A 20,774-nucleotide genomic window follows, 5' to 3' on the forward strand; every position below is an offset into this window, starting at 1 on the left:
AACATTCAAGTGACAAACTGGAAATACTGAAACAGATAGCCGTTCTGATTATAAAACTGTTGAAATGTATTAAATACTAATAAAAATGACCATGGGGCACGGTTCAGCCAATCCGCGGCGTAGTAGCCCGGGCACATTCAGTCGGCGTGAAAGTCACATGGGTCTTTTTGTTTATATAAATAATTAACGTGTGGTACAAGTGTTTTCTAATCGCTCAGTTCAAGTTCCGTTCACTCATAAAAAAAGCTTTTAAAAAGAGGTTTGCGGTCGTCAAGTATAAGGTTCCCGGACCGAAATAGTATCTTAGTGTGTTAGCATTTTAGCTTTGGCTACAAACAAGCTAAAAATATTTTTGATGCTTCAACACAAGAGGGACGTTATAGACAAACAGTATGGAGGTACCAGTCGCTACATTAAAATGAACAAACATTTTTGTCTATAACTTTAAAAATGAACAGATTACTCAGAAAATAATCCCAACTCTTGGTGGGTGATAAAAAAAACAAGTGAATTTTGGGGCACAGAACAACTGATACTTTATTATGTGCAATAATAAAGTAATATTATGTGTTGATGCATGTTCTTCACTTGACTATGTGGTTACGAGGTGTTTAGTGCAACAACTAAAAAAAGATAAAAGCTTCATGTGTTGCTGGAAACAACGCATCAAGCTGTTCCGACTCAAAAAAAGGGGTCGAGGTGAGTTCTCTTGTTTAACATCGTCTACTAGAGGAATAACAAAGAGCTTTTAGTAAACGACTATAACTCCAGGAGAACGTGTTTGGATCTGAGGTATGTGGTCCTGGCCCGGGTTTTGAACATCATCAGTTATTTACTGAGCCTGGATTCTAATGCAGCGTCACCTCGAACCAGCCTCACGACAAGAACCAGGCGGCAGGAAGTGACGTGAGGCAGCTCCATCTCACTCAAGTCAACTTTCCATGAAGACCTCCAGTTGAACCTGACTCAGGTGTGTTTTTCACATGCTTACTCCAAATGCTTCTCCAAAAAATTAACCTTCTTATACCAATTTAGTTTTCAGAGACAATCAAGAATTAAAAGCTCCATAATGAATCAAGTGATCAGAGTCACTTTTGATTGTAATTATTGTCTTGATTCATTGAGAAGTCAGAAGGTTTTTTTAGTCTGTCAGAGGACAACACGCTGAGCTCTGCTGCCACCCAGTGGTGAGTGCCGGGACTCTATCTACTGAATCAGAATGTTAATTGTAAACACAACACTGAAGTTTTTTGTGGAGGCAGTAGTGAATAAACGAATGAAATGTTAAGAGAGTAATGAAATACATTAAATTAAAAATAGAAAGAGACAATACCATGCGATGAAATATTAATAATAAAATAATTAATAATAATTATTATTAACAATAACTAACTACATTCCATTGTATCATAATATTAACAGTGTCGACCACTTGACATTTTCTTTACACCGTCACTGCCAAGAGGGGCTGTTTATCAGGGACAATGAGGGAAAATAATTTGAATATAATGTTAAAACTAAAAACAATAAAAGAAAATGTAAGCAAACAAGGACAAAAAAAAAGAGAAAATTGATCTGTTGTAGGGATATTACAATGTGTAATTATTAAAAAAGGCTGTGCAAATATACAAAATGTGTTATATAAAAAATAAAATTGAAATATAACTATAAAAGTATTAACAAAACAAAGGCGCACGGAGTGGTTAGCGCGGTCGCTTCCGAGCAAGAAGGTTGCTGGTTCGATTCCAGGCCTTTCTTTGTGGAGTTTGTATGTTCTCCCAGTGTTGCATGGTTTTACTCTGGGCACTCCGGTTTCCTCCCACAGTTCAAAAACATACAGAGGTGGATTGATAACTTTGGGCTATTGTCAATAGGTATGAGAGTGTGTGTGAATGGTGGTCTGTCTTTGTGTGCCCTGGGACAGACTGGTGTCCTGTCCAGGGTGTCCCCTGCCTCTCGCCCTATGATAACGGGATAGGCTCCAGTCTCCCTGCGTCCCTAGTAAGGGATAAAGCGGTAGACAATGAATGAATGAAGTATTAACAAAACATGTCTGGGATGGACTAGACGCCTCTCATTCTAGTCACGTACTGTTTGTGCAAGCTTCTATTTCTTAGCATCATTGATTCATGAATGAGTCCAACAGAACCGAGCTTTAAGTACTTTCTTTATCTTCCAAAAACCTGTGAGTGTCAGCAAACTGCAGAAGAACTCCCATCTGTTTCAATTTGTCGAGCGAGCCCGTAAAACCGGACCAGTAAACCGACCTTCTGTTGTTGACGGTGATTCGAGAAATCCAAACATGTCTAAACATTTCCAGTCACATCGAGGGTATCTTTGCTCGTCTTGCTGATTCTGCCGCTGCCGGCACTTGAACTGAGCCGCTACGAAGTAGGGAGTGTTTTCATTCTGACAGGTTTGTTACCTGAAGTTACTAAAGTGTTTGCCCGGTGAAGGCAGCAGAGCTTTAATAAACCAACAGAGTAATTATCACCTGCGAAGACATCTCTTGCTATTGTTGATTATACGCCACATTAACTTCCAATTAACACAGCAGATAATCACACTCCTGCAACAGATATAGTTAGCCTTATATAAAGGTCGTAAAGACTCGATAGCAAGTTCAAACATGGTGAAATACAGTAGTTCAGCAGCAATAAGTATGTTTTTTATATGGCTTATTTGGCTTTGCATGGCACTTGGAGGTGGCAGTTGCATTCATTTCCATAATGGCAGAAGTATTGACTTAAGGGACGCATCATTCAAGAAGAATTCAAGAAAAGTTTTTTGTTAATTATCAGAATAATTTAAGCACAAATGATGTCAGAGCTCTACATTTATTGTCCACTTGGTGGCGCAGTAGAGCAAATTAAGCCGCATAAAGCTTTGGCCCAAGGACCGACTACTCGGATGGAAGGCTTCAGAGGTTCATGAAGCTTCATCACTCATTATGGAAGACTTCCTCCTAAGTCCCTCATCATGGCCATGTTTTGAAGTAATTACTTTATAAATTCTTCCACGTGTAAAGTATCGCAGAACGATAGGTCACGAGAGCGGAGTCTATTAAGTCATTATAATTCCTTCACTTCTCCTACAGCAACACCTTTGCTGTGTCTCAAATCGCATACTACTGTTAGTATGCTAGAAGTTAGTATGCATCAGTTTAGTGTACGTACTAACTAGTACGCAAATTCTCCACAGATAGTATGTCTCAAATCAAACACGGCTGCTACACACTAACCGGAAATCACATGACAGCTTCTTCTTCTACTTCTATTTAATGATGTTTCAACCAGCTGTTTGAACGCTATCGCCACCTGCTGGCAGCACGTTTTGCAAGTTTGGAAAAAGAAATAAAGCAAAAATATGAGAATCAAAATATTCGCAAGATATTTAAGCTGGTATCAGCAGCGAAGACGTGTTTATCCTCCTACTGCTGCTGAAAATGCACCTGTAAGTATATGAATATATATGCATTTATATATGACGTAACTTCCGTTTTAAACGTCATTAAGATGGCGGACGTTTAGTGTGGTTAGTGTCCATCGAACCATGCTCAGTTTTGTGGGCGTGTTAGTATGCCAATTTAGTGTGGATGGCGCACTAAATTTCGCATACTAAGAATTGAGACGCACTAACGTACTAAAAATACTAACTTTTAGTACGCTAGTATGCGATTTGAGACACAGCACTTGATTCTTTGTTTACACAATACCCTTGCAGGTGGAGACTTCCTGGATTGATTAAGCTGCATGACAAGCCTCGATGTTTGACCAATCACAGCAGAGTTGGTAGTGTTTTCAGTGGGCGGAGTTTAAGGTCTTTTTTTAATGTGAATAGTCTAATGAAAAGTGAGTTTTGTACAAACAGACACATACTGATGAGTACAATAGAGGTCCAAGATTAATTTAAGACACACTTAAATCAACACATTAGTTGCCCTTTAATCTAAATCATCATATACAATCTCTATTCTACTTCATGCATGCTCTGCCCTCCACAGGTTGCACTATAGGTTTAATCAGTTAATCACGCTGGGTTGAAGTCACCAGTCCAAAATAGGACACACAACCACTCAAACCTATAGACAATTTTTGTGTCACCAAGTGACAAAATCTCTGTTAATAGACAGCAGGAGGAAACTTGTGTACACAAAGGAAACAGCACATCCACACCAGAATTGACTCGTGGTGGAACATCTGGATCGAACTGGAAGGCTGTCTTGTTGTGACGCTGTAGCAGAAACAACATTTCCCCTAATGAAATAAAAAACAAGATTGTTTGAAAGTGCATTTATTCATTCTCCGGCACTTGAACATAGTTAGCATCTCTTTAATACTGCAACGTGAAGACAAATTTACTGCCCAGCAGAAATTCTTAATGGTTATTGGACGAGCGGACTCAAATGATTACTCGGGAAAACGACAGGTATAAAGAAGGAATGCAAATAATAATTACATATTGAGATTGTTTTAAGGAAATGAATAAATACAGTTTAACTTGGAAAAGTTGCTAAAGTTAAACAACAATAGGACTTGTTATAGCGTTTAAGAAAGAAAGTACGATCTTTGCTGATGAGTTGTTTGGTTTGGATTTTGTTACAAAATAAATGTGTAAAATATTTCACAAAAGTGACAATATAAAGATTAAAAAATGTAAAAAAAACAAAACATGCAAACAAACAGCACCATTTTAAATCCAATGCCACTTTACACTACAATTATTTGTACATGTCTGAATACTCTTGAGCACAATGTCAGAAGTTCTTATGATAAACGTACGTATTAAGTTGTTGTTTCACATTTTCTTACATTTATTTTGAATACATTTTTTCTTCTACAATTTTGAAATATGACCCAACATACAATATTGCCGTCTACTCTTCACAACGATTTCACACCCGTACATCTCAAGCTCCTGAACGACATCCCACCTCTGACGCCCACCATAAAAAAAAAAACTGATCTTGATTTTTCTTTTGGAATCGACGGATCCTTACAGAATATAACTTGCAGTTACTCTACTCTGAGCTCCCGAGTTTCACGTATTACTTCCAAGAAATTTATCTATCAGATATTCTGCTGTTCTACAGAAACAGCGATGTAAAGTGTCGGACATGTAAACAGAACCATTGTAAACCATTGAAAATGATGCAGTACACATCCTGTTTGTGGGGTAGAGAAAATATAGATGTCATCTGCATATCCTTAAAAAATAACTTGTTGCTGAATGAACATCACTCAGTACATTTTCGGGGTGATGGACTAGAAAAACAGGGAAATGACAATAACCCATAGAAAAATACAAAGACGTTAAATTCACTTATTGTATCCATGTTAGAAACTATCTTAGTCTTAGTCTCAAAGGCTTTTAAGTAAGTAAGTAAGTAATTTGTATTTATATAGCGCTTTTCCAGACCAATCTACTTTTACAACTCCATCTTGGTGTGGACCAATGATGGATGTAGTTTCCTCTTAACTTCCTTTCCAGTTTAAAAAATATATATACATATATTCATAATCAACTTCAAAATGTATCCGTCAGATAAAGTGATATATTCCAATTTTACCACCTAATTTTGATTCTGGGCAGTCCTTAGTATAATGCGAGTGAAAAATTCTCTCTTGTATCTGCGAGTTTAGATATTCTGTGCAGCTGCGAAACTAAAACATTTCAAGGATTTCTAACAAAAACGATGGTACCAGGTGAAGAGAAAGATCCCGAACCTCACATTTATTCTATTCATTCTCCATCCTCTCACTCGTGAACAAGACCTCTAGGTCCAAACTTTCTAAAAAAAAAAAAATGGCAACATATGTTGGATTTAAAGAGTTCTCAGACCTTATTGAAATGTTTTCTTTGATGACTGAAAGTCGCTCATTATGCTCAAACATCGTTCAGAAACATGTAATAACGGTTCCGTATACAGGTGGCATCAGACATAGTAGCTTTGGAAACAGATAATATTCAAGGCAAACGTTAACTGCTCAAGGCGTTGTCATTAATAATTAAACATGCAACAATCTTCAAAGGGTTTTTTAAAGAAATGACATCACAAACTTAGAAAGACACAACATGAAATATCTATTACGCTCTTACATCGTTACATGGCTGTAAACTAGTTTTGGGGTTTTGGCTGTTTTCCAAAAGGTACCAAATTGAGTCCAGAAAGTCAGGAGTGCAGAGTTCATCCAGCTCCACACATGAGGGTTAGTGCTTCTTCTCAAGGTAATTGGAAGGAACCCAACCTTTCCTGGGCCGGCCATTGTCCAGAACCTTGCAGTACCACCAGCCGTTTGGGTTTCTCTCGAGAACCTCCAGACTCGTCCCCTCGGGGAACCCCATTGTTTCTTCGTCGCCGTGGTAATCTGCGATCGAGACGTAGATCTCTCTCAGGTTGTTGTGGATGATGTGCGGTTTGGCTTTCACAGCGGACACGTGGAACATGTTTGCCGAGCCGAGGCCCAGCGATTCTGAGCTCCCGGTGCCAGACCTGGTCCTGATGGGTAGGGTTATGTTGTTCGGTGCGAGGCTTCGGGTCACGGCACCAAACGAGGCGTTACGACGCACCGTGGGGCTGGCTCGTGGTTGGTCGGAGGAGTTCAACGATTCGTTCCTTCTGAGAGAGCTACCTGGACTTGGACTGTCCCTGATGGGGGCCGATATGAAGACGGACTGAGGACGGACCACCTGCTGCTGTTTGGCGCTGGATTGCTTTCTCGAGGAGAAGAAGTTGGGTTTGGATAGTCCTCCCGGCGGCTTGGATGGGATAGGCGGGGTGACCTTCTTCAGGCTCTGGTTGATGTTGTTCATGACTTGGACTCTTTGTTCGTTCTTCTCAAGGCTGTTGGACTTACTTAGGCTACCGAGTCTGGTCGGGGTTCCATCAGACTCTGACCCAGCAACGTCTTCTTGTGCTCGGACAGCTTCAAGGTAGTAGGTGGGAGCCCAACCCTCAGCATCACCCCAGCGGATGTACCACCAACCGCTCTCCTGCTTCTCCACCACCTCCACCTCGACTCCTGCAGGGAAGCTGATCTCAGAGTCCTGGACCTTCTCGTAAAGATCTGTTGTGCGGTAAACAACACAGCCCTCTAGGTCAGAGTCTCCCCGGCTGCCTTTGGAGTAGATGGATGAGAAATCGGACGAGGTGCTCTGAGAGGAGAAGGAATCCTCTGAGGAGATGACGGAGGCGGTCTCAGAGTCCTCGCCTTTGGCTTTGCCATTCTTAAGCTGCCCTGTGGGTCTCAACTGTCTCCTCAAGGTGCTGATGTCCATCTTCTCTGCACTGGACGTCTTGGCCATTTGTGGTTTAGGCCTGACCACTGGCTTCAATTTAGAAGAAGACCTTGCTACCAGAGGTGCTTTGCTGTCCTCCTGGTCTTTCTTTGGTCTAATCAGGTCTGGGGTGGACTCAGCAGAGGCGGATTTAGGACTAGACCCATCTTCAGCTTTGGTTGACGGGGAGCTGCCGTTTAAGGCGATCTTGAGCTTGTTACCCGCAGATCTCCAACCACCTGATTTGGGATTCACTGACTTCTCAGGTTCCGTCTTTGAAGAATTAGACTCCCTGCTGGGCTGACGCTCAGGGGTCTCTCTGAAGGGTCGGAAGCCATCGTTCTCGTAGATGCACTCCTCTTCAACCTCCCCCTCATGGCCGTCCTCAGAAGACTCTCCCATCCTGAACGAGGCGCTGTGGAGTGAAGATGCCGGGGAAGGCTTGGAGGACAAGAAGGACCCTTTCTCCGAGCAAGCGTCCTCAATCTTCCCGTCAACCAAGGATGCTTCACCTCGTAAGAACTCGAACTCAGACTCCAAATCCAGATCGCCAATGGCGGGAACGTCATACTCGGGCTCTTCGTACACGGGTCTCCCTGAAGACGCCGGTGACTCCGGAGCTTCAGACCCAGGGCTGCTGGGGGGAGCGGTTTCCACCGAGTCCGTCTTTTTGACAGGAGGGGCCGGAGGTGGAACCTTCGGGCGGCACAATGTGCTGGTTCTGCGATTCAGGTTGGGCTTTTTGCGTTTATCGATGAAAGAACATGGAGCCCATCCCTCCCGCTCACCGATCTGGACATACCACCATCCACCGGAGTTCTTCTCGATCACCTGTACGAGGATAAATGGTAAATATGTATAGTGAATAAAAATATCGAAACACTTACCTCTGCTTTCTGTCCTCCATTGAAACTGATGCCATCAGATATGCAAGACTGGAATTCTGCAATGGTGTAGTACTCTGCTTCGACCGTAGGGGGCTCTGGTGGAGAGGGAAGCTGCAGCCCCTGCAGAGACAACAAATGTGTTTTAACAACTGAATTGTTCATGTTGAGATAGGTACTGCAAGGGAATTAGTAGATGTTAGCATTGAAGTAAACATACCAGAGTAGCATCTCTGCGAGGAGGAGGTTTTTGCCTCAGAACAGGTGAACCTTAAGAGGACAAAATAAACAAAATTGATGTTATACTGACTACGTTTTTGTGTTTTGTCTTGTGTTTCTAGTTAAATCTGAAGGTGCAAATGTAGCTCAATGTTAGCTTGGAGATTTCCCAGTTAGTTTTGCTATAACAAAGAAGTCATTCTCCGTGAGTCAAACTCACCGATCTCCACTCTGTGCGGTGCGATGCGAGCTACTGGGGAAGGTTGTTCTACTTTGGCTTTTCCTTCCGGCCCTGAGCCAGCAGGACTAGCATCGGCCCGAGGGATCGGCAGACTGATCTCCTTCCTGGCCACCTGGGGGCTCTCCGACACTTCTTCTGACGGAGCATCCTTCTCGCTCTTCTTGTTGAGCAGGTTGCTGATCTCCATGATGTTGCCGATGATCTCGACTGGACCGGCGGCGGGTTTTTTTCTAGGCGCGAGATCGTCCTTCATCTTTTTCAGGTAAGAGGCCGGAGCCCAGCCCTCCTTATCCTGGTACCTGTGGGTGCATTCAACACGTAAGTCAACACCACGACGGCTCCACCCATCTACCGTCAAACCTACCTGATGAACCACCAGCCCTCCAGGTTCTTCTGGATCACCTCAACGATTGCTCCCTTCTCGAACGTCATCTCATCTTTGCCCTGGCTGGCGTACGGCTGCACCGCCACATACTTCTCCTCTGAGGAACAAAATTATGTTATATAAATCTTTATAATGAGCCCTAATAACCATAAATTGTCTTTCCAAAATCTATTACCCAGGCATGGAATCATTCAGTCAAAATAAAACTCAAAACCCTAAATATTTTCAGAAATATTCCGCTAGCAAGTTCCAATATTTAGACAAGAAATATAGAAAATGAAGTGAAAATAATGTAATGCTACTTCTAAATATTGACGGATTATGAAAAGAAAAAAGGAGAATAACGGTATCAAAAGTCAAAATATTGATATACTTGGATAAAAGTTTGAGATTCTAATGAGAAAAAGTTGATAAAATAAGTCAATATTTTGAGATTTAATTAAATATTTAGATATCAAGACAACATATAGAGCAATATAATTAAATTGACTTGTAGTTAGACTAAAAAATGAGTAATATGACTAAATTTAAATCTATATTCAGTGATTAGTCAGGGAAATTTACAGCCGAACAGATTAGTTGATATAATATCCAATTGTTTCTATTTCAGTCACAAATTAAAATTGTGAGAATTTAATAATAGTAAATGACATTTTAAACTCTAAGAATATTTGAGTTTATTAAATGATAAAGTGAGTTAAGATTGAATTATTTAATAAGATCCTAAGTCGCTAGTCAGAGGTTATTGATGTAAATATAGAGAAATGCACTTAAGAAGTTGAGTCAGAGTCACAGTCTAAGATGGGAGAAATCAAACTTGTGAAACATGTCAGAAAAGTGAATGCTGTGAATATTTATCAAGGTATTTTGTTGACGCTCAACATGAAGTTGTCGACTTGAAAACTTTCTGATTTCCCTCATGTGACACGAGAAGACTCTGCTCCGGCAAAGCATCATGTTTCCATTTATTTTTGTGTCTTCGGAGCTGAGATGTTTGAACGTCGGAAAAGTCGTCCAAATAGATGAGAATGTTGTGCAACCTCAGCTGGGACTGGCTCCGTCCTCAAGTGACCCGCCTCGCTCTTGGAAGATGTTTACATCCAACAATGTGTCCAAGACTGTTAGAGCTGAATACCGTGACGTCTGCAGGAGGTGAGTCAGTGTCCTGACCGAGCCCTGTGGCTGTAAATATCCACCGACTCAGCAGATAATGGAGGGCTGAGGCTCCATGCTGATTTATATGTCAACACGAGGGCAAAACTAAAAATTCCTGTCATTAAGGTCATTTTTCTTGTCCAAACACAAGAGCCTCGGAGGAAAAGAGGCGTTTGTTTTATTCTCTTGTTAAACCTTTGTGGAAACAAGGTGAACATAAACATGTTTATTTCCTTATCTGGTTCATGAGTCAAAATACCAGGTTGAGCAAACCCTTGTCAGTCCCCGTTATCTCTGTAGATAAAAACCGAAGAAGCTGTAAGAAATATAAGTGAAATATATCAAAATATTATTTTCTATGATATTGTATCAATATTTGACCATGCTCGTTTTTCGGTTGCAATTAAACTTTTGGCCTCTAGGTGGCAGCAGTAATTATGTCCTCCGCAGCTAGATGAACATTGAAATCCTGCAAGATCCAAGCGATGACTGAGGACTAGAGGATACAGTCGACTGCAGCAGCTTTTAAAGCTGGAGTTTGAACATATTTTGGATTCAAACATATGAAAGCAGAGACAACTTAATTAAGAGTCATGTGGACTGTAAATTCTGCAACACCAGAGTCAAGTATTCAGACGATAATTCATTGTTCCTAAAGTATTACAACCCATTAAAATATATCGTATTGTTGCCCCTGCATCGTGATAGGTATCACCAGATTCCTGCCAACACACAGCTCTATGAAGACTTAGTCTTCAAAACACTAGATTACGACTAAATTATTTAAATATTTTGCAGATGGGTTTTGCTTTTGTTTAAATGTTGGAAGAAAAATGATCCTTCAGCACTTCCAGTTGTGCAAAAACAGGGAAAGTCTGATTCTGATTTGACGTAAACCTCGACGAGCATCGCCAGCATCACAGTTATAAAAGTATTCTTGTCCAGTCAGCACAATATTTTTTTTAATACCGAGGAGAAAGAACACAAAGCAGGATTCGACTGAGCCCTGTGAGTCCTTGTGTGGAAACACTTCCACGCCGCAGAGCGCTCCTGCCAAGCTCAAGTTTTTGGGATGAACTTAAGCACCTATCGGCTTTCTCTCCCGTCACGACTCCCCCTCTGATAGCGTGAGCAGTAGGATGACAGAAGTGTGTCCTTATCTGCCACCTATTTAATAAGATTGCCCTAATCTTAAGTTAGACCCATGAATGTTTCTTGAAAGCAGCACAAACATTATCCTGCTGGCCGAGCGACAGGTTATTGATGGCTGAGTTCGAACTGTAATTCGGAGCAGATTGTTTTTGGCATGTTGTGTTTTGTTATATCTGAAACACTCTGGCTTATTTATGAAGTGTAATTCAGCTTTGGATGGAGATAAAACGTGTTTTGTTTTTTTTCTCCGTCGAAGAAAACATGTCCCCACAGTATCGCTCGTCATCGCTCTGATGATCAACAGGGCTTTAGAGAAGAATCCCTTTCATTTATTTATTTATTTATTTTACTTCACATCTGAAGTATTTATTGCTATTTCACATTGTGTTTGGGCTTAAAGGATTTTCTACTTTGTATTATGTTTCCTCTTTTTATATGATAATATATTATAGAGAAATGAAATAATAACTCTGTTTTGTCTTTATTTATTATTAATCCGACTTAATACCTTTTTACACTATAGCAGTATTGTATAAAATTGTTTAAAATTGACTTTATAAATAGTAATAATAGTAGTTAATAATTCCATAGTATGAACATATTTCCTTATTTGGTAAATGTTCATTGTATAATTTAAAGTTAATATAATTATTTTTAGTTTAGATCATCAGGTTACAGGTTTGTTGTTCATATAATAATAAACAATTTATATATTGTTGAACTTGACCCTTGTTCCATCACATACCCAATGTCTACTCATTAAAATAACTGCAGCCATTGATGCACAATTACACATACACACAGACGTTTAAAAAGGAATCAATTTTCTCGTCTTTTAAATTGTGTGTAAATTCTCCTCATTGTTGCATAATAACTTCCATAAATTTTAACCAAACATTTTCTTACACCTTCTAAATCAGAAAAAAAACTTTTTGGAGGTTAAGAAATTCTCATTTTCTGTGATCTTACACCAACTTATAAAACAATAGACATATTTCGGAAGACTCCAGAGAAGATCGGAATCAAAACAACACTTCAGTTAGTGGTTAGTTGAAGCTCATGATTGGCTGAAACGATGACAACAAGACAAGAATGTTGACGTTTGAGTGTATGAAAAGGAAGAGTGACCATAAAGCAAGTGAGTGGATGAAGGTGTTGCTGAATCGTTTCACCTCGGCTCTGCTGCCGGCTGATGACCCCGCCCAGCGTCCATCTCCGGTCCAGTCGCTTCAGGTGAGACTTATGTCGCTTAGTAACTGACGGACACAAACGATGAGCGGACAATGAGGAGGGGATTAATGAGAGAAACGTTACACACAAATGTTACACACAAATGACATGAATGAGTCTGCCTTTGATCTGCTACACAAGCTCAGGAAAAATCCTGGTTGTTGGATCCACATTTCTGGACGAATTTGACATTCCAGAGAAGAACATCAAGATCAGGATGATAACGACAGAACAGATGAGCTTTGGAAGGTAAATTCAGGCGATTGAGGCTCCATAGAGAAACCATTATGAGTTATCAGACGTGGCAGTTTTAAAACAACTTCTGAAGCATATTTGGCAACAATAATCTACATTAAATTAAATTACATTTTAGTGAGGTGTGACCATCTTTTGGCCACCTTTATGGTATTACTTTTCATAATATCCTACCAAATACTCTGCCAATGCAGCTATCAGGGTTAAAATATTACATTTTTGCCATTTTGTTCTAATTAAAATATATATATATATATATATTTTTGTGATAAAGCATATTTATACATATTATTTATACATATACTGTATATGTATACACAACATTTTATATCTTATTAATATGTATTCTTCAAAGTTATTTTCAGCTTTATATTAAATAAAATTAATGTTTCATGCGATATTCTACTGACTACTTCCTTGTGGCTTGTGAGATTGTTCTGAGGTTGTGTAGCACATGATTGGCAGAGATGCAACGATGAAAAGAGGACACATGAAGCAAAACAACAGTCGAGGTTAAGCTGCTGGACGAGTGGAGGAGAGGAAGTGTTAAACCGAGACATGGTGTCTGTGGCTTGTAATTATGATGACGGTTTCCCTCGTCCCTCGTGCAGCATCTGGGACGCACATTGCTGTCAGATAATGAGCAGCTGAGAATGACGACTGTGTTTGTCGGCTCATTTATCAACAACTGCTGAGGATGAGCAGAAAAACAGTTATCGGAAAACTTATTCATCATGAAAAAACAAAGCTGTTTATAAACCAATAAGTCTATTTTTATATCTTTGGTGACCCAGTTTTAACCCGGACCAGGTGCTTTTGTCAGATCACATCTTGAACTACTTGCCCTCTCCAATTATCTGGAAAATATGTACGTTTTTTTTTACCTGTCTGGACACAGCTGACAAGAAGAAGATGTGTTTTTACGAGTGTCATGCCATTCCTGTGACCGACTACACATACAAACACTTATTAAACTGACAGGTTCCCCAAGACTGCTGCTATCACCATCAGCACAGGCAGGTCTGTTGTGACTGTCTGTGTGATGTTTACATTCTGGTATGTGTGCGTCTGTGTGTGTGTGTGTGTGTGGTCTGATAGCATCCTGCTCCCTCAAGTCCATACAGGAGGTAAAAATAATGCGCAGACATTCTGCTGCATCATTAAATCATAAACCTCGCAGCAGCACACGAATACTGACTCCCATTGTGTCAGCACACAATTATTATAAAATGTTTTGGCCCGGGTGTCGGAAAGTCCAGAGGGTGGTTTAATAAACAATGTGATTATTTCCATGCCTCCGGTTTGTGGGGTCCATAATAACAACGCAGCATCACATTTTACTGCGTCCAGAACTTGTAAAAGGTGAAGGAGAATGCACTGGAATGATGATTTGACCAGCCAATATACAGTATATATTTAATTTAAAAAATGAAACTTTGTAATTTTCTTTAATCCATGTGTTATATAAGGGTCAAGGTGAGCCGGAGCCCCGAAAACAAATGTGATGGTGGCGTCTCGTCTTTTTATTCTGAAGATACCACAAACACATTTGTTTTCAGGCCTTCGGGTCAACTTGACCCTGAGATAACACAAGGGACCATAATAATAGGAAAATAAAAAAAAAGTTTTAATATATTTACTTCTGTCGGGTTCTATGATGCACTGCAACAGTCTACGCTCCAACATAGATTTCAAATAATCAGTTTTGGCTTGTTTTTTTTTTTTAAATTAATTACATTTTAACTTAAAGGTAAAAAAGGGAGTGTTATATATATATATATATATATATATCGTAATCCTGATCACTCCACAGATTCTGTCAATCAACTCAAATAAACTTGATAGTCACCGGTGGAACATACAGTTAAACTGATCTAATTAATCTGCAAATTGTTTTAACTAATAAAGAACATTTATTGATTTAAGTATTGTATTGGCTCACGGTAAAAACAGTTCTCAAAGAGCAACTAAAGTGTTGATTTAAGTGTTTCTTAAATAGATCTTGGAGTCCACTGTACTCATCAGTATGTGTCTGTTTGTACAAAACTCTCTTTTTATTGAAATATATACATTAGAATATGCGCTCAAGCTCTGTCCCGGAAGTCTCCACCTCCAAGGGACTCGTTCTATAAACAAAGCAGGCGAGATTACAGCTGGCTGAAGGAGTTATTACATCATAATGGACTTCTCTCTTGTAACCGCACATTCGCTGACATTTCAGACGGGGGAGAACTTTATAAAGTAATAAGTTCAAAACATGATCATGATCACCTATTTGCTCTTTAACCATTTCGGCATCAATCAACATGGTACCATGAATGTATAGTTATTATAGAGAATCGATTGTCTTTTATAAAGTCTTCGCTATAAATGTTTCGCTAGTTTTGATCAGATCTCAGTGCATGAACAGATACAATGAGAAGCCACACAAGTATGTAGCAAAACCTTCCAAAATGCACATTAAACTACAGATCATCACAAACATTTTATGAAAATGTGTTGACATGTGTTGACATGTTTTGACATGTTTTGAGTTAGGATGTTTACAGATGACTGGAACCGGTTCAAAATAAAAATTAGAATGTTTACACAGTAATTATGTATGTTTTACTGAAAGAACTCGAGCTGAAATGATTTACTAATAAAGATTACATTGTAGCCTTTTTTTCCGTCATGTTTCATTAGGTTTGAAGAGCTGCATGTTTATCACCAGCTAATAAATAACTGATGTTGGACTTCATCATCGCTGAAAAAGACACGTGTCTCCGGCCTGATGGTGGTCAAGTAACTCTACTGTACGTCTGCTCCACAGAGACTCAGTGTGCGTCAACTGCTGCACCTCCGCTTGTGGTCCGGCCTCTCCCGGGACGCCTCCTTTCTATTTACCGAGGTCTGAATCCACACTCTGTTCATGCTTGCTTTGGACGGGCAGGAAAAGTTCTGATTAAAGCGAGGAAACTTTGCTGCGTCCCGTCACAGATCACAGAGGTGGAATCTGTGTGTGGGTCCTGAGACAAAGTGTGTTTGTTTGTTCTACAGCGGTGGGCGGCAGCAGAGCTTCTCATGATTTACCTTCCCCAGTTTTCGAGGCGCCGAGTTCCAGGTCGTCTCGGGTGCCACTGTTTGAGTTTAGATAAGTAGCCGGGACCCAACCCTGCTCCTCCGCGGTGCTGATGAACCACCAACCTGTGGACAACAAGGTCAACCATCAGTTGAGAGGACATGAACACATGCAGATTAATGATGAGGTTTCTTGAAACAGTACCCTTTATATGGCTCTAAATCCCTAATTTATCATCATTATCATTGAACTAAGGTCGCCACCTAGTGAGTTCTAAAAGTAAAGATAACGTTCTTTGTGTCCCTTAAAAAAACACCTTTGGTTCTTTTAGCAGGTATTGTTTAATTAGTTTAAAACTTTTTTTTAAAGAAAAATAGTGAAAAAGAAAAGGAAAAAAAGGTTGAATAACGTTTATTTAGAGGTCGACCCTCAATTGTTTTGTAAAAACGCTAGAGATATCCCAGATCTGGACCAGACTTTTGGCTTTACTGATCTACAGAGACTGGCTTTATCTAAATATTTGAAAAAGTGGTAAAATGTGTGTTTGCCTTACATGATTGAAACCACAACACAGCGCCGGATTTAATGGGATAAAGGAAGGCGATCACAGTTTGATGTGGATTCAGAAGCTATTTCAAAAATAATAAACTAAAACTAATTTCAGTAAAACACGAATCCTCTTCAGTAATACTCATAAGGGTCGGGATTCATTGAAGGACTCATGAGCTCAGTAGTCTGGTGCCTACATTGAACATAGCTTTAGGGTTACCCTCAGCTCCCCGGCAAGAAGAATTTGACAACCAGGGCCCTTTATGTCCCTTTGTTTGGTATTGGACCAATGACCTGTATGTGATTCAGAGTTCTAGTGGTCGTGCTTTTTCCGCTTAAACTTTTTTTAGTTTTTTTTCATGTAAATTGAAGCGACTTCCATATTTCAAATTCATGTAGCAGGAAATTGACCGCAAGTTAAAACTAAGTCTGATTTGAGCTCTTCATATGTTTGAGAATTGTTTTAAAGATGTTGAAAATAGACTTTATTTCTAAAGGTATCTTTGGGAAACCAAACTTAAAGTTGTTGTCTGTTTAAGATTAGTTTTCTGTTTCTTTGTTGAATGAGAACTCACAAGTAAAATAAAAAAATCTTGAGCTTTCATTTTTAATTTCAAAATGGATATATTTTTTTTCTAATGTTGAGGCTTCGATACAAGAGGGACGTTACAGACGAACAGTATGGAGGTATTTGGATGTTTTAAAGTTTGTCTCTTTGGACGAAGATGAAGAAGAAGACAACTGAGCTCCAGTCACTCAAAATGAACTAACATTTTGAAATTTATGAGTAGAAAATTATAATTTTGGTTGAACTATCACTATAGTGATAATTTTCAAGGATTCAAGGATATAAAATGAGATGATCTCTTATAGATTTTACAAAAAGGAATGACAGAAAAAGAAAATATCCTAAGCACACTGTAACAAGAGACTATAGTATCATCATCAGGCAGCTTTTAGCCAACATGTATCACTGGTTCCCTCATTTAAGTCACAACACACGATGACACCATACAGCACTATGTCAGGCATCTAAGTGGCAACACTGGCACAAAACTCGCCCTATAAGGGGTGCGCCACACATCTGGTATTTGTTGTGGTAACGGAAATATGATACGGCGACAGCTGCCTGGAGTACCTATAAAGAGGATTGGATGGTTCCATGGTACTTTCACAGATGGTTCAAACTTCTATTGTAAAATAAAATTCAAAATAGAAAAAACAGGTTTTTGGTGCATAGGGCACACTTCTGATGCGTCTAAGAAACTATAGCTTCTCTCAATGCCTCTGCTACATTACACAGCAACAACAAATGTACAGTCAGAGTTTGGCTCCGAGCACATTTCTGTTGTCAGCGTTTGGCTGCGTCCGCCACATTGGCCGAGACTCAAGGATGTAACAAGCCGTGTAATCGTCTCAGTGCTCACATAAAGAGCGTGGTATCTGACTGAGCCTATATCAATAAATCAGACTGAGCTAAATGAGTTTGTTCAACAGAGATGTGGACAGATGAACACGCAGTAGATCAGTTGAATCCTAGAGCAACAATATCTTGTTTGAACTGCAAACAAATAATCATTAATGGCCAGAAACATCAACCTCCTAACATAAGTTCATTTCTCAGACCGAGCTACTTTTCCAGATGCTTCACAGACAACGCAAAGAGGAAAATGAGGAATTTATGATCTTTTGAATCGTAGCCAGATTTAAGAAGATTGACTCAGGTAACAGAAACAGACTGAGCTGCAGGGGAGAGAGGCCGCTGCCTGGAGGAACGCCAGTGTCTTAACTGTTATTAATTTATCTCTGATAAGGTTTTCCATATGATCTATTTAAATGCCTTTTCATGCTTTCTTTAACTGTTTGCATCAATGTGAAATAAGATAACTTTCAAAGTACAAAACAAAACAAAAAATAAAAACATACGAAAACTAAATTGCCAAGTTTCTACATGCTAAGGAAGGACTGTTAGAAAAAGCAGAAGTTTATATTAAATTGTTTTATATGTATTTAATTTAATTTAAATAGAATAACATATGGTGATTTTTGTCAGAGTACAGATTCTATTCGCAGCGATTTTGGCATGATATCACCCTTTAGGGTGGCCATTCTACTATTCAACATTGTTTCTACACCAACTCTCTCTGCTCTCACAACATTTGATTGAAGATACCAGATGTTTTCCAGCCAAAAGCCTTTAAAACCTTCCGTACACCTGCTCAGAACCAAACAGGCTGTTAACAACTGCTGAACATGTGGAGTACTTGAGGCAGCTTTTGGGCCCTCTTAAACATCAAACCAGAGCTTCAAAAACATACCTACATCCTAAATATAGTTTTGTTCCACTTCTGCTGGATAGGTGACTTTGGCACAAAGACCAAGAACTTCTCTGGCAATTTATTTAAAAAATAAATAAAGAATCCCTACAGCTGCAACTGCCATTTTCACACCAATGTGGGCTTAATGTCATTTTCCCTTCATCACACTGACACGTTGGCTAAACAAGCATGAGACAGACGAGCTGGAATGCTCTTAGATGGCGAGAACTTGGCTCAACGTCTGAGTTTCGGCAGCAAGGATGTGTTGTCACTTCTACAGGCCTGAGTAAATATATGAGCTCATTGAAGTTGAGAGCTGGATTTTCTACCATCAACCATGTGGCAGGTGCTTAGGCTGAGTCCAGTGATCTAGAAATGAGGTGATGACTGCACTTTTGGAAGCAATTGCAATCTAGATCAACTCTCATTTCAAAAGGAAACGAGTGTTTATCCAAAGACAGATTTTAACAATTATAACGACATAATATCAGAAGGAAAAGAAATAAACAGGCTCGGAAAGAAAATGTGATACATGAAGGATCTTTCAATGAAATTAGTGAAAACCATCACAGTAGATAACAATTCTTGTTAACATATTTGACCTCTTGTGTACACATCAAATGGTGTTGAAGACTCCATATGAGGATTTTTTCTGGAAAAAAAGTAATTTTCCGGGTAAATATCGCAAGTGTTTCCAAAGTAGTCCTCGGCATATTTACCTGGAGTGTTTCCTGTCTGTGTAGCATGTTAGCCTTTAAGCTTCTGCTACAAACAAGCTTAACATATAGACTTGTTTAAGTTTTTTCAAAGAATTCCCTTTGTAAAGGCTTCAATAGAGGATGGTCATTACAGACGAGCAGCATGGAGGTATTTGGATGCTTTAAAGTGTCTTTTTGGATGAAGATGAAGACATAGACAACTGAACTCTAGTCGCTACATTAAAATGAACAAACATTTTTGTCTATAACTCTAAAAAGGAACATAAATTTGTACCAAATGTTCATAGATGACTTGCCAGTTGACCCATCGCAGTGATGACAAAGATGTGAGTTGGAAATCTCAACTAAAAGGGTTACAGTTTTCCTGGCTAATATCATTTTTTGAATCATCTGGCTACCATCAAAAACTGATTTAAAGAAATGACTCAGAAAACAGTATCTTGCAGCAATGATTATACACATTCATCCACTCCTTATCAGGTTTCAAAAACTCTGTAAACGTAACTGAGGGAAAATGTATACAAGATTGTAGGAAGTGACTCCTCCCTGAATCTGTTAGGAAAGAATTATATGTGCAGATAAGGATGAGGCCAGAGTTTAAATGTACATCACTTAATGTATTTTGTACCACACATGTGTGTACTTATTCCACTGATTATAACCTTCTTGGCTGCTACTTTATCTACTTGTGCATCATTGTATGTGGTTTTAATTCGACATGTATTCTTTTGAATGTCAGTTTTGTAGTTGAAAATGGGGTGAAATGTGCAGAAAAAAACAGTATAGTTTTTTGAGAGTCAGCAGTCACTTCGGACAATAGCTGAAGCCACAGGTCTGTGGTGGCGCTCTCTTGTAACACAACCTCACAAGTGGATTCAGCCACACATGTCAAACTTGAGCTTACGGATGAGAAGACTGGGAGGAAACATTTGTCTTGACATTCTGTTAAAAGTTAGTGCACTGAGAGAATGTAAACCTTTCCTATCTAAGACATGCAATTAAAATATAAAATGACAAGAGTTTAATTTAAGATCTCATATCTAGACATTCTATCGTACAGAGTTCCTACGCTGATAGCTATGACATTGTACTGACAAAAACAGTTCTTTTTGGCATTCCATGTTTTCTTTTCTGTCACTTCGTCACATGATTGATGATGATCAATGACTTTTCCACACATCTATCGGAAAAGTACGCAACTCTGCTTCTACTTAAGTATTTGAACCATTCGAAAAACGACGTCAGCTTTAATAAAAAGTATCCAACACGGTTTGGAACAACAATTATTGTGGAAAAATAAAATCACTGCAGCTGATAGAGCTCGTCTG

General features: G+C 39.4%; 1 protein-coding gene across 2 annotated transcripts in view; it reads right to left on the bottom strand.

Annotated features, from left to right (window-relative positions):
• Positions 1-4,310: 4,310 nt before the first annotated feature.
• The window catches only part of LOC148069557 (SH3 and PX domain-containing protein 2A-like), a 53,090-nt gene continuing 36,626 nt past the window's right edge, over positions 4,311-20,774 (bottom strand). The window contains exons 8-14 of one of the 2 annotated variants that reach the window (XM_087802265.1): positions 15,872-15,985; positions 12,487-12,570; positions 8,987-9,104; positions 8,602-8,921; positions 8,383-8,432; positions 8,166-8,285; positions 4,311-8,109 (exon numbers count right to left, since the gene is read on the bottom strand). In XM_087802265.1, the coding sequence (XP_087658391.1) occupies positions 6,211-8,109; positions 8,166-8,285; positions 8,383-8,432; positions 8,602-8,921; positions 8,987-9,104; positions 12,487-12,570; positions 15,872-15,985 (2,705 nt within the window). In that variant the 3' untranslated portion in view covers positions 4,311-6,210. The remainder of the gene's footprint in view (positions 8,110-8,165; positions 8,286-8,382; positions 8,433-8,601; positions 8,922-8,986; positions 9,105-12,486; positions 12,571-15,871; positions 15,986-20,774) is intronic. The other variant, XM_087802266.1, reaches the window with a different exon arrangement.

The sequence above is a fragment of the Callionymus lyra genome, chromosome 11 (assembly GCF_982586985.1).
Source record: "Callionymus lyra chromosome 11, fCalLyr1.hap1.1, whole genome shotgun sequence".
Classification (NCBI taxonomy): domain Eukaryota; kingdom Metazoa; phylum Chordata; class Actinopteri; order Syngnathiformes; family Callionymidae; genus Callionymus; species Callionymus lyra.